At 45.1% G+C, this 13,716-nt stretch overlaps 1 protein-coding gene across 1 annotated transcript in view; it reads left to right on the top strand.

Annotated features, from left to right (window-relative positions):
• The first annotated feature begins 4,833 nt into the window (after positions 1–4,833).
• Positions 4,834–13,716, top strand: part of KCNK5 (potassium two pore domain channel subfamily K member 5) — a 45,305-nt gene continuing 36,422 nt past the window's right edge. The window contains exons 1-3 of the mRNA XM_075863772.1: positions 4,834–5,869; positions 10,933–11,634; positions 12,158–12,277. Of these exons, the coding sequence (XP_075719887.1) occupies positions 5,609–5,869; positions 10,933–11,634; positions 12,158–12,277 (1,083 nt within the window). The 5' untranslated portion in view covers positions 4,834–5,608. The remainder of the gene's footprint in view (positions 5,870–10,932; positions 11,635–12,157; positions 12,278–13,716) is intronic.

Here is a 13,716-nt window from a genome sequence, read left to right on the forward strand (position 1 = left end):
CTCACGCAGTCACGACTCCATCGGCGAGCGGCCTGAACACATAAACCTGCAGATCTCACACTGTCACGACTCCATCAGCGAGCGGCCTGAACACATAAACCTGCAGATCTCACACTGTCACGACTCCATCAGTGAGCGGGCTGAACACATAAACCCGCAGATCTCACACTGTCACGACTCCATCAGCGAGCGGGCTGAACACATAAACCCGCAGATCTCACACTGTCACGACTCCATCAGCGAGCGGCCTGAACACATAAACCCTCAGATCTCACACTGTCACGAGTCCATCAGCGAGTGGCCTGAACACATAAACCTGCAGATCTCACGCAGTCACGAGTCCATCAGTGAGCGGCCTGAACACATAAACCCGCACATCTCACACTGTCACGACTCCATCAGCGAGCGGGCTGAACACATAAACCCGCAGATCTCACACTGTCACGAGTCCATCAGCGAGCGGGCTGAACACATAAACCCGCAGATCTCACGCAGTCACGAGTCCATCAGTGAGCGGCCTGAACACATAAACCCGCAGATCTCACACTGTCACGACTCCATCAGCGAGCGGCCAGAACACATACACCCGCAGATCTCACACTGTCACGACTCCATCAGCGAGCGGCCTGAACACATAAACCTGCAGATCTCAAGCTGTCACGACTCCATCATCGAGCGGGCTGAACACATAAACCCGCAGATCTCACACTGTCACGACTCCATCAGCGAGCGGCCTGAACACATAAACCTGCAGATCTCAAGCTGTCACGACTCCATCAGTGAGCGGGCTGAACACATAAACCCGCAGATCTCACACTGTCACGACTCCATCAGCGAGCGGCCTGAACACATAAACCTGCAGATCTCACACTGTCACGACTCCATCAGCGAGTGGCCTGAACACATAAACCCGCAGAGTGGCTGAGAACTCATATCAAGAATGTAGAGCGGCGTTACTTCATGCGGAGAGTGCGGAGAGTGCGCTGCTGTCAGCCATACAATATGTGCGTGAAATGCGATAACGCCAATTATTCTTCGCATCGTGGTTACATTTTGGCGTAAACCCCGTTACTCGCGGTCCGTTGTCTGTATCAATAATTCTAAAATCTTCTAAATTCTAAATTTCTTCCTGGATCTCGTAGTACGGGCGGCAGCGTCTCCTAATGCCGGGATTTAGTGATCACTTATTGGGACTGAGCGTTCAGTGTCTTCTGGTCCCAGTTGTGGATGGAGATTATTTCGTTACAAATCGGTGGCCGGGATCCACGGACTTCTCTGTCGCAATGAGATTGAAGCAAATATGAAAACACTGAACAGCTCTTGGGGGCGAACATTTGGCGTTTCGGAGCGTTCTCTGCCCCTTCTTTAGTAGCGGATGATCATTGATAAGATCACTCATAGGCTGTATAAGGAGGAATGAACTTTTAAAACGTTGAGACCAGAACCATTTTTTTTCTTTTTCCGCTTCGCATTCTGGCCAACCAAGAGGCGGTATAAGGAAGAGAAAGTGCTGAAAGTCCTATGTAAACCTTTGAAAACTTAAAAAAAAAAAAAAATGTGTACCATTGTGATTGGTGGAACAGGTCTCAGCATCAGATACAGCTGCTCTATATACAGGATACAAAGCAGCTGTATCTCAAAAAGTACAAAACATTTATAATAAAATGTTATTACAAAGTTGCACCAAAAACAATGATAGACATTTTTATAAAAAAAAAAGTTTTTAAAGGTAATCATAGCCTTTCACGGTATGTTCACACGCAAAACGAAAAACGGCTGTAAAATACGGAGCTGTTTTCAAGGGAAAGGAGCCTCTAATTTTCAGACGTTTTTTAAACCACAAACGTTCTTTGAGGCGTTTTTTGCGGCCATTTAGTGACATGCACTTCTTTTTGCGGGGCCCCGCCAGAATGAAATGCTATTTTTCCAATTGAAATCAATGGGCAGATGTTCAGCTTCCGTTTTTTCAGCCGTTTTGCAAGGGGCATCTGAGGCAGACACTATATGGGGGGCATCTGAGGCAGACACTATATGGGGGGCATCTGAGACAGACACTATTTTGGGGCATCTGAGGCAGGCACTTTATGGGGGCATCTGAGGCAGACACTATATGGGGGGCATCTGAGACAGACACTATTTTGGGGCATCTGAGGCAGGCACTTTATGGGGGCATCTGAGGCAGACTCTATATGGGGGGCATCTGAGGCAGACATTATATAGAGGGAATCTGAGGGTGGCACTGTATGGGAGGCATCTGAGGCAGGCACTATATGGGTCGATCTGAGGCAGGCACTATATGGGGGGCATCTGAGGGTGGCACTGTATGTTGGCATCTGAGGCAGACACTATATGGGGGATTTGAGGCAGACACTATATGGAGGCATCTGAGGCAGACATAATATGGAGGGCATCTGAGGCAGGCACTATATGGGGGGCATCTGAGGCAGGCACTATATGGAGGCAGACACTATATGGGGGGCATCTGAGGCAGGCACTATATGGGGGGCATCTGAGGGTGGCACTGTATGGGGCATCTGAGGCAGACACTAAATGGGGGGCATCTGAGGCAGGCACTATATGGAGGCAGACACTATATGGGGGGCATCTGAGGTAGATACAACATGGGGGCATCTGAGGCAGAAACTAAATGGAGGCAGACACTATATGGGGGCATTTGAGGCAGACACTATATGGAGGCAGACACTATTTGGGGGCATCTGAGGCAGACACTATATGGAGGCAGACACTATATGGGGGCATGTGAGGCAGACACTATATGGGGGCATCTGAGGCAGACACTATATGGAGGCAGACACTATATGGGGGCATGTGAGGCAGACACTATATGGGGGCATCTGAGGCAGACACTATATGGGGGCATCTGAGGCAGACACTATATGGGGCATCTGAGGCAGACACTATATGGGGCATCTGAGGCAGACATTATATGGGGGCATCTGAGGCAGACACTTTATGGGGGGCATCTGGTTGGTGCATCAGTTGTTGGCTTTCAGGTGTCATGATATTTTGGGAATTTTCTGCGGTATAGTTTGGACTGTAGGGGGCGCTCCTCTCCACTCCCTGTGAAGGATTGTAGTGCAGTGAGTTAGGAGAAACATTGTGACGACACACACCCTCTACACACAACCCCAGAAAACACAGCCATTAGTCATGAGCTGAACTAATAAGCCACCATTCAGTCCGGGGTCATCGAGGTCATCATATGCTGATAAATGTCATTATACAACTCCACCCATCATTGTCTACAAAATACCACTGCATTATGAATGCAAGGAAATGACTCTCCCCTTCACTGCCTGTAAAGATACCAATGCACCTGTTACTATTGATAGAAACACTACTACACCCATCATTCTCTAATGTCTGTAAAGACAACCGTCCCTATGAGGATTATTCTACACCAATCATTCTATGAAAACAATACTACACCTATTATGCTCCATAAAGGCACTGACACACTCATTATACTCTATTATGCACACCACAACAACAACAACAACAACAACAACAACAACACTACTTTCCCCATCATTCTATAGAAAGACAATACTACACCCATAATGATCTATAAACTCACGACTATATAGATAACTCTCTAAAAAGACAAAACTAGATCCATAAATCTCAAAGAAACTACCACACCCATCATTCTATATGCAGACACTTCTACACCCATTATTTCCTATAAAGACACTACTGCACCCATTATTCTATAATAAAACACCACTATACCCATCATTGCTAGCAGACATAATACCACATCCATCAATGTCAATGCACTTATAGCGATACCCATCAGTGTCTATAAACCTACTACTACACCCATCATTATAAGCATTCTTCATGCATCATTCTCTATAAACACACTACCATACCCATCAGTGTATATGAACATATGACTACACCTGTCAGCGTCTGTAAATATACTACTACACCTATTACTGACTATGGAGATACTACTACACCTATTACTGCAGTGTGTATATACTATTACACCCATCAGTTTATATAAAGACACTCATAGAAGCAATCCCTGTATATTAGGAGCAGTCTCTGTATATTAGGAGCAGTCTCTATATTAGGAGCAGTCTCTCTGTATTTGGAGCAGTCTCTGTATATTAGGAGCAGTCTCTATATTAGGACCAGTCTCTGTATATTAGGAGCAGTCTCTATATTAGGAGAAGTCTCTCTGTATTTGGAGCAGTCTTTGTATCATAAGGTCAGTCTGTATATTAGGAGCAGTCTCTATATTAGGAGAAGTCTCTCTGTATTTGGAGCAGTCTCTGTATATTAGGAGCAGTCTCTATATTAGGACCAGTCTCTGTATATTAGGAGCAGTCTCTATATTAGAAGTCTCTCTGTATTTGGAGCAGTCTTTCTATCATAAGGTCAGTCTGTATATTAGGAGCAGTCTCTGTATATTAGGAGCAGTCTCTATATTAGGAGCAGTCTCTCTGTATTTGGAGCAGTCTCTGTATCATAAGGCCAGTCTGTATATTAGGAGCAGTCTCTGTATATTAGGAGCAGTCTCTATATTAGGAGCAGTCTCTCTGTATTTGGAGCAGTCTTTGTATCATAAGGTCAGTCTGTATATTAGGAGCAGTTTAGTATATTACAATGTATCCAGTTTAGCCAATCCTCGGTGAGATAAACATCCTGGACTCCAGACTGATACATTGTAACAAGCTCAGGACAGGGGAGAGATTATTTGCGCTGCTGATGTGGAGGATTGTCAGGATTTTATACATTTGTACAATAATAAGTTTTAGCTGGAAAAGTCAATTTACTTCTACACAAGACAGTAAATGCCAATTCCCATGCCCGGGACCGGTGGGCACATTTCTACAGCAGCAGAATTATTCTCCGACTCCTCCCTCTTCCGGGCGGCTCCGCCCTGTTCTGAGCTCCAGACATCCCCGCAGCTGCTCTCAGTCACTATGTGACTCCTGGACCCTGAACTTGTGGAGCCGGAGACTTGTGGGGAATCTCAGGACTAAAACTGCTGGAGGGTCTGTATGTGGAGCAGTCTATATTGGGAGCAGTCTCTCTATATCAGCAGCAGTCTCTATATCAGCAGCAGTCTCTATATTAGGAGCAGTCTCTGTATATCAGCAGCAGTCTCTCTATATCAGGAGCAGTCTCTGTATATCAGGAGCAGTCTCTGTATATTAAGGGAGTCTATATTTGGAGCAGTGTCTTTGTATATCAGGAGCAGTCTCTCTATATCAGGAGCAGTCTCTCTATATCAGGAGCAGTCTCTGTATATTAAGGGAGTCTCTATATTTGGAGCAGGGTCTCTGTATATTAGGAGAAGTCTCTGTATATTAAGGTCAGTCTATATTAGGAACAGTATCTGCATATTAGGAGCAATGTCTGTATATAAGGGTGAGTCTCTATACTAAAAGCAGTCTCTGTCAGTCTCTATAATAGGAGCAGTCTCTGTATATTGGGAGCAGTGTCTTTAAATTAGGGCATCTATAATAGAAGAAGTCCCTGTCAGTTTCTATATTTGGAGCAGTCTCTGTATAGTTGGAGCAGTCTCAGTCAGACTATGATGTTTCTGCCCCCACAATGACCCGGGACCACCATGCCCTGCTGCAGTAAGCTATGCCACTGCCGGGTGCCAGTCACCCTGATCTTGCTGATTATTTACTTCTGTTACCTGCTGCTCGGGGCCACGGTGTTCTGGGCGCTGGAGAGTGAAGCTGAGCAGGACCTGACCTACAACTTCCAGCATGACAAGTGGGAGCTGCTGAAGAACCACACATGTATGGACAACCGGACCCTGGAAATGTTTATCACGGTTAGTACAAGATGGGCTGGGGCACCAGGGTCTCACTATACAGGGGTAAGACTGACTAACACTATACAGGGGTAAGACTGACTAACACTATACAGGGGTCAGATGGACTACCACTATACAGGGGTCAGACGGACTACCACTATACAGGGATCAGACGGACTATCACTATACAGGGATCAGATGGACTATCACTATACAGGGGTCAGACGGACTATCACTATCCAGGGGTCAGACTGACTATCACTATACAGAGTACACACTGACTAACACTATCCAGGGGTCAGACTAACTATCACTATCCAGGGGACAGACTGACTATCACTATATTGGGGACAGACTGACTATCACTATACTGGGGACAGTCGGACTAACACTATCCAGGGGTCAGACGGACTAACACTGTCCAGGGTTCAGACGGTCTAATACTATCCAGGGGTCAGACTGACTATCACTATACAGGGGTCAAACTGACTATAACAATACAGGGGTCAGACTGACTAACATTATACAGGGGTCAGACTGACTACTAACATTATACAGGGGTCAGACTGACTACTAACATTATACAGGGGTCAGACTGACTACTAACATTATACAGGGGTCAGACTGACAACTAACATTATATAGGGGTCAGACTGACTAACATTAAACAGGGGTGAGACTGATTCACACTATATACATGGGTCGACACTATACATGGGTCAGACTGAGACGATCGAGGGGTCAGACTGACTACTAACATTACAGAGGGATTAAACTGATTGACACTGTACAGGGGTCAGACTGACTAACGCTATACAGGGGTGTGACTGACTAATACTATACAGGGGTCAGACTGATTGACACTATACAGGGGTCAGACTGACTACTAACACTATATAGTTATCAGACTGATTGACACTACATGGATCAGACTAACACTATACAGATGTCAGACTGACTAATACTAAACAAGGGTCTGACTGACTAAAGGTCCTCTTACACGGACTTCCTGAGCCCTATAAACGAGCGCCGATACATGAGACAGCTCGATGATCGGCACTCGTTTGCTCCTTTCACAAGGAGCTACGTATGGGGACGAGCACTCGTTACTCCGATCATTCGTCCCCATCCATTATTATGATGTTGGCAGCGCAACTCCCTGTTTACACACCAAGATGTGCTGCCGACAACGATACAATTTTAGGCAGCTAAAACGATAGGATCAGCGAATGAACGAGCGTTTGCCCGATAATTGGCCTGTGTAAAAGGGCCTTTACACTATCCAGGGGTTAGACCAATTGACACTATCAAGGGGTCAGACTGATTGACACTATAGAAGGGTCAGACTGTTTGACACTATACAGGGGTCAAACTGTTTGACACTGTACAGGGGTCAGACTGTTTGACACTATCCAGGGGTCAGACTGATTGACACTATCCAGGGGTCAGACTGATTGACACTATCCAGGGGTCAGACTGATTGACACTATCCAGGGGTCAGACAGAATGATTGACACTATCCAAGGGTCAGACTAATTGACACTATCCAGGGGTCAGAATGATTGACACTGTCCAGGGGTCAGACTGATTGACACTGTCCAGGGGTCAGACTGATTGACACTGTCCAGGGGTCAGACTGATTGACACTGTCCAGGGGTCAGACTGATTGACACTGTCCAGGGGTCAGACTGATTGACACTGTCCAGGGGTCAGACTGATTGACACTATAGAAGGGTCAGACTGTTTGACACTATCCAGGGGTCAGAATGATTGACACTGTCCAGGGGTCAGACTGATTGACACTGTCCAGGGGTCAGACTGATTGACACTATACAGGGCTCAGACTCTTTGACACTATCCAGGGGTCAGACTGTTTGACACTATCCAGGGGTCAGACTGATTGACACTATCCAGGGGTCAGACTGATTGACACTATCCAGGGGTCAGACATAATGATTGACACTATCCAGGGGTCAGACTGATTGACACTATCCAGGGGTCAGAATGATTGACACTATCCAGGGGTCAGAATGATTGACACTATACAGGGGTCAGACTGATTGACACTATCCAGGGGTCAGAATGATTGACACTATACAAGGGTAAGACTGATTGACACTATACAGGGCTCAGACTCTTTGACACTATCCAGGGGTCAGACTGATTGACACTGTCCAGGGGTCAGACTGATTGACACTATACACGGGTCAGACTGATTGACACTATTCAGGGGTCAGACTGATTGACACTATCCAGGGATCAGACTGACTGACACTATACAGGGGTCACGATGTATAATGCACACACTGTTATCCCTATTTACATATATACTGCTGAGGCCCCACAGTCTGGACACGGCTTCTCTGCTGTTTTTGATTGGATCGTGCCAGTGACAGATGACTGCGCTCCTGTGCATGGTGTTTGTCTTATCTGATTATCCTCTTTATCTTAAGTAATTTTGTCAGGAGTGACAGTGGAATCCTCTGCTATTTACATTAGATAATTATAAGTTAGAGAAAGCTTGAGGACGATGGAGAAGCTGCTCAGTAAGGGCTCGTCCACACGTAGCGGAATTGCTGCGTTTTTTCCGTCCGGAATTGCGGGTGGAAAATCCGCAGCAGAATACCGTAGCAGCAAAGTCACTGAGATTCAACAAATCTCATCCACACGCTGCATAAATATTCAGAACAGAAATTTACCTGCGGTGCGTATTTTTCGGAGCGCAGCATGACAATTCCTGCTACGGAAAGTGTTCAGAATTGCTGCGTTTTTCAGAGGAGCCGTCACCATCCCCAACATTGAGAATAACGCAGCAAAATCCGCACCATTTTCTGCAGCAGCTCGTGACATGTGGACAAGCCCTTAATGTTGCGTAGTAAGAACAGCTCCACTCCCACAAATTGTCTACTCCACAAATACAACGCCAAAGTCAACACCCGTGATCTGGAGGGGTTTCCCTACTGCTGGTCTTCAGAAGGTCCTCACTTCTACATGCTTCGCTCTATTCTCTACAGAGTCAGGCCCCATGCACACGACCGTAAAAACTCCCGTAATTACGGGCCCATAGACTTCTATTGGCCACGGGTACCTCCCCGTATGATTACGGGAAGGTGCCCGTGCCGTTGAAAAAGATAGAACGTGTCCTATTTCAGGCCGTAATTACGGCACGGACAGCCCATAGAAGTCTATGGGGCTCCCGTAATTATGGGTGACTACGTGTGTGCACCCGTAATTACAGGAGCGTTGCTAGGCGACGTCAGTAAATAGTCACTGTCCAAGGTGCTGAAAGAGTTAAGCGATCGGCAGTAACTGTTTCAGCACCCTGGACAGTGACTACCGATCACAATATACAGCAACATGTAACAAAAATAGAAGTTCATACTTACCGAGAACTCCCTGCTTCTTTCTCCAGTCCGGCCTCCCGGGATGACGTTTCAGTCTAAGTGACGGCTGCAGCCAATCACAGGCCAATCACAGGCTGCAGCCAATCACAGGCCAATCACAGGCTTCAGCCAATCACAGGCCAATCACAGGCTGCAGCGGTCACATGGACTGCCGCATCATCCAGGGAGGTCGGGCTGGATGCCGAAAGAGGGACGCGTCACCAAGACAACGGCCGGGTAAGTATGAATTTCTTTTACTTTTATTACGGAAAGGGCTGTCCCTTCTCTCTATCCTGCACTGATAGAGAGAAGGGGCTGCCGATTAGTGCAGTGCAATTTTGCAGCCAAAAACGTGCCCGTAAATACGGGTGGAATACGTGTGACCAAGGACCCGTATTTACGCCAGTATTTACGGGTGGACAAAAATACGGTCGTGTGCATGGGGCCTAAATCTATTTATTTGATTTTCTGTTTTTCTTGATCCTCCATTGACTTCGCTCTCTGTCACTAGTTTAGTAATGTCCAATCTCCCGGCTAATCTGACAGGCGCTGTCACACTGATAATAATAGTGAAAATTGTGTCCCAAAAGGTTTATTATTTTAAAAGTTATGAGCTTTTTCCTAAATATGCAAATTAGGCTATACTAGACAAGTGGGCGTCACCCCCAGCGATTCTCCGGAGGTGGAGCTACCTCACAGCCTCTGACGCTGTCCAATCAGCATGAAGCTGCATCACACAGTGTGGGAGACTGAGGCTGGAGGGAGGGGGGAATCATTTTAAATAATCATAACTCCGGCTGTGGACCACCTAGAACAGTGATTCTGGTGGCAAATGAAAGATGAGATTCTCATCTTTCATATAGCAGGATTGCAGTTCTAGCTGTAAAACAACCGGAGATATCACCAGTTGAAAACACAGTGGGGAATGGAAGCTGTATACTATATGATCACGCTGTGTTGCTGGGCAGTGAAGGGGAGAAGCTGTATGCTAATTGGACAGTGTCATACAGAAAACATTACACCGTCAGAGTGAAAAGTAAGAGCCACCTCCCATTTGGCAAGTATAGCCAAATTAGCGTATTTAGAAAAATGCTCGTAACTTTGCAAATAATAAACGTTTTGAATTAGATTAGTTAGGAGATAGGGAATTAAAAAAAACTAGTGACAGATCCTTTTTAGCTTCACTCCTACATGGATTTCGTTCCTGTTTGAGCTTAATTTCTCAATGGGTTTTGTTCCTACTTGAGCTTTACTCCTTCATGGGTTTGTTCCTCCTTGGTCTTAGCTCCTTTATGGGTTTCACTTCTCCAGCGATTTTGCTCATCCTTGGCTTCCCACCTCTATGGGTTTCGTTCCTCCTTGGGTTTTACTTCTCCATGGATTTTCTTCCTCCTTGGGTTTAGGTCTTCCATAATCTTTTCCCACCTTACTCTTTGCCCCTCTATAATGATTTCCACCCCCCTATAATCGCTGCCTTGCCACGGTCATTGCCCCACCATAGTCTTTATTCTTACGTGGGCCTTCCTCCTTTATGGTCTTTGCATGATCTTGGGAATTTGTTTCTGTGGTCTACACTATGGCAGTGTGTGTACCTCATATAACTTGCTATAGAGTATTCCTCTATTATCCTTACTGACACGTAAGTTGTCTATTGTCTTCTTCTACATTGTTTAATCTCAAAATTTTACGATGTCTACGTTTTTCTGTTATCCACAACCTTCTAATTTTCACTTTCTCACCCAGTTGTCAGCCTGTCCTTGTTATCTCTTCTCCCTCATCATCGTTTTTTCTCATTATTGGTCTTCCCTCAACCTTGGTCTTCCCTCAACCTTGGTCTTCTCTCAACCTCAGTCTTCCCTCATCCCTGGTCTTCCCTCATCCCTGGTCTTCCCTCATCCTTGGTCTTCCCTCATCCTTGGTCTTCCCTCATCCTTGGTCTTCCCTCATCCTTGGTCTTCCCTCATCCTTGGTCTTCCCTCATCCTTGGTCTTCCCTCATCCTTGGTCTTCCCTCATCCCTGGTCTTCCCTCATCCTTAGTCTTCCCTCATCCTTGGTCTTCCCTCATCCTTGGTCTTCCCTCATCCTTGGTCTTCCCTCATCCTTGGTCTTCCCTCATCCTTGGTCTTCCCTCATCCTTGGTCTTCCCTCATCCATGGTCTTCCCTCATCCTTGGTCTTCCCTCATCCTCGGTCTTCCCTCATCCTCGGTATTCACTCATCCTCGGTCTTCCCTCATCCTCGGTCTTCCCTCATCCTTGGTCTTCCCTCATCCTTGGTCTTCCCTCATCCTTGGTCTTCCCTCATCCATGGTCTTCCCTCATCCATGGTCTTCCCTCATCCTCGGTCTTCCCTCATCCTCGGTATTCACTCATCCTCGGTATTCACTCATCCTCGTTATTCACTCATCCTCGGTATTCACTCATCCTCGGTCTTCCCTCATCCTCGGTATTCACTCATCCTCAGTCTTCCCTCATCCTCAGTCTTCCCTCATCCTCAGTCTTCCCTCATCCTTAGTATTCCCTCATCCATGGTCTTCCCTCATCCATGGTCTTCCCTCATCCTTGGTCTTCCCTCATTATCTGTCTTCCCTCATCCTCAGTCTTCCCTCATCCTTAGTATTCCCTCATCCATGGTCTTCCCTCATCCTTGGTCTTCCCTCATTATCTGTCTTCCCTCATTATCTGTCTTCCCTCACCCTCAGTCTTCCCTCATTCTTTGGCTTCCCTAATTCTTGATATTCCCTCATCCTTGGTCGTCCCTCATTATCTGTCTTCCCTCATCCCTGGGCTTTCCTCATCCTCTGGCTTTCCACATCTTCATCCTCTGTCTTCACTTATCCACGGTTTTTCCTCATCATTAGTCTTCATTCATCCTCGGTCTTCCCTCATCCTTTGTCTTCACTCATATACGGTCGTCCATCATCCTTCGTCTTCATCTTACCTCAACCTTTTTCTTCACTTATCCTCAGTTTTCACTCATCATTGGTCTTCCCTCATTCCCAGCCTTCACTCATGCTCGGTCTTCACTCGTCCTGGGTTTTCACTCATCAGGCTTCTCTCATCAGCAGTCTCATCAGACTTCACCAGTTGTCAGTCTCACCTTGTCATCAGTTCACCCTCATCTGCATTTCTCATTTTCGGACATCACTCCTTATCCCTAGTCACTATCAGTTTTCTGTAATTGTATTCTTCTCATCATGAGTGATCACCAGTCCAGTCATCTTCATCATCAGTTTTGAGTCAATCACAATTTTAAACAAACAGGGGGAGATTTATCAAAACTAGTGCAAGGTAAAAGTGAAGCGGTTGTCCCCAGCAACCAATCATATTCTAGTTCTCATTTCTCAGAGACTCTTGGAAAATGAAAGCAGCAACTAAACTGGTTGCTACGTACAAAGCCCCTTCTTATACTGTACAATTCCCCCCAAAGTAATTTCTACTGCAGTCTTCCTTTATACATTGTTAACCCTTATATTTCAAGTGTAGTGGTCGAATGTCCAAACATTCAGCCTTTATTTATTCACCATCTCCCCTGTCTGTAGTCTGTGATTATACCTTATACCCATGATCTACTATCGTAAAACTATAACTCCCAGCAGACCCTGACAGACAGACACAGACTGGGAGTTGTAGTTCTATAACAGCTGGAATGTTACAGGTTGGAGAGACTGGAATGTGATGCTTTTGTTATTGGGGGAATGAAATGTTTTGCACCACAAAATAATAAAAATAAAAGATTTGGTGAAATAAATTAATTAGAGGGTTAAGGTTCAGAAGATATCTCAGTGTCACTGACACGAAAACACGATTATGAAATTCAATTACTGCGGAATAAAACCATAAAAAGAAAATACCCCCCAGATCAAAGAGGAGTCCAACAACTTCCAAGACTCTGCACCGACTTCCTGTGTGACCTTTATAGATAAGAGCACAGCAAAAGCGTATACACCGCACATATCTCACTCCTACTGTAAAATGTGTAATGTCCCTTTTACACGTTTGATGAAAAACTACAATGTAATATACAAGAGACGACAATAATCAAATACCATCATATTATAGTAGTTATATTCTTGTTTATAGGGGGCAGTATTATAGTAGTTATATTCTTGTATATAGGAGCAGTATTATAGTAGTTATATTCTTGTATATAGGGGGCAGTATTATAGTAGTTATATTCTTGTATAAAGGGGCAGTATTATAGTAGTTATATTCTTGTATATAGGGGCAGTATTATAGTGTTATATTCTTGTATATAGGGGGCAGTATTATAGTAGTTATATTCTTGTATATAGGAGCAGTATTATAGTAGTTATATTCTTGTATATAGGGGGCAGTATTATAGTAGTTATATTCTTGTATAAAGGGGCAGTATTATAGTAGTTATATTCTTGTATATAGGGGGCAGTATTATAGTAGTTATATTCTTGTATAAAGGGGCAGTATTATAGTAGTTATATTCTTGTATATAGGAGCAGTATTATAGTAGTTATATTCTTGTATATAGGGGCAGTATTATAGTAGTTAT

Source organism: Rhinoderma darwinii, chromosome 4 (assembly GCF_050947455.1).
Source record: "Rhinoderma darwinii isolate aRhiDar2 chromosome 4, aRhiDar2.hap1, whole genome shotgun sequence".
NCBI lineage: Eukaryota > Metazoa > Chordata > Amphibia > Anura > Rhinodermatidae > Rhinoderma > Rhinoderma darwinii.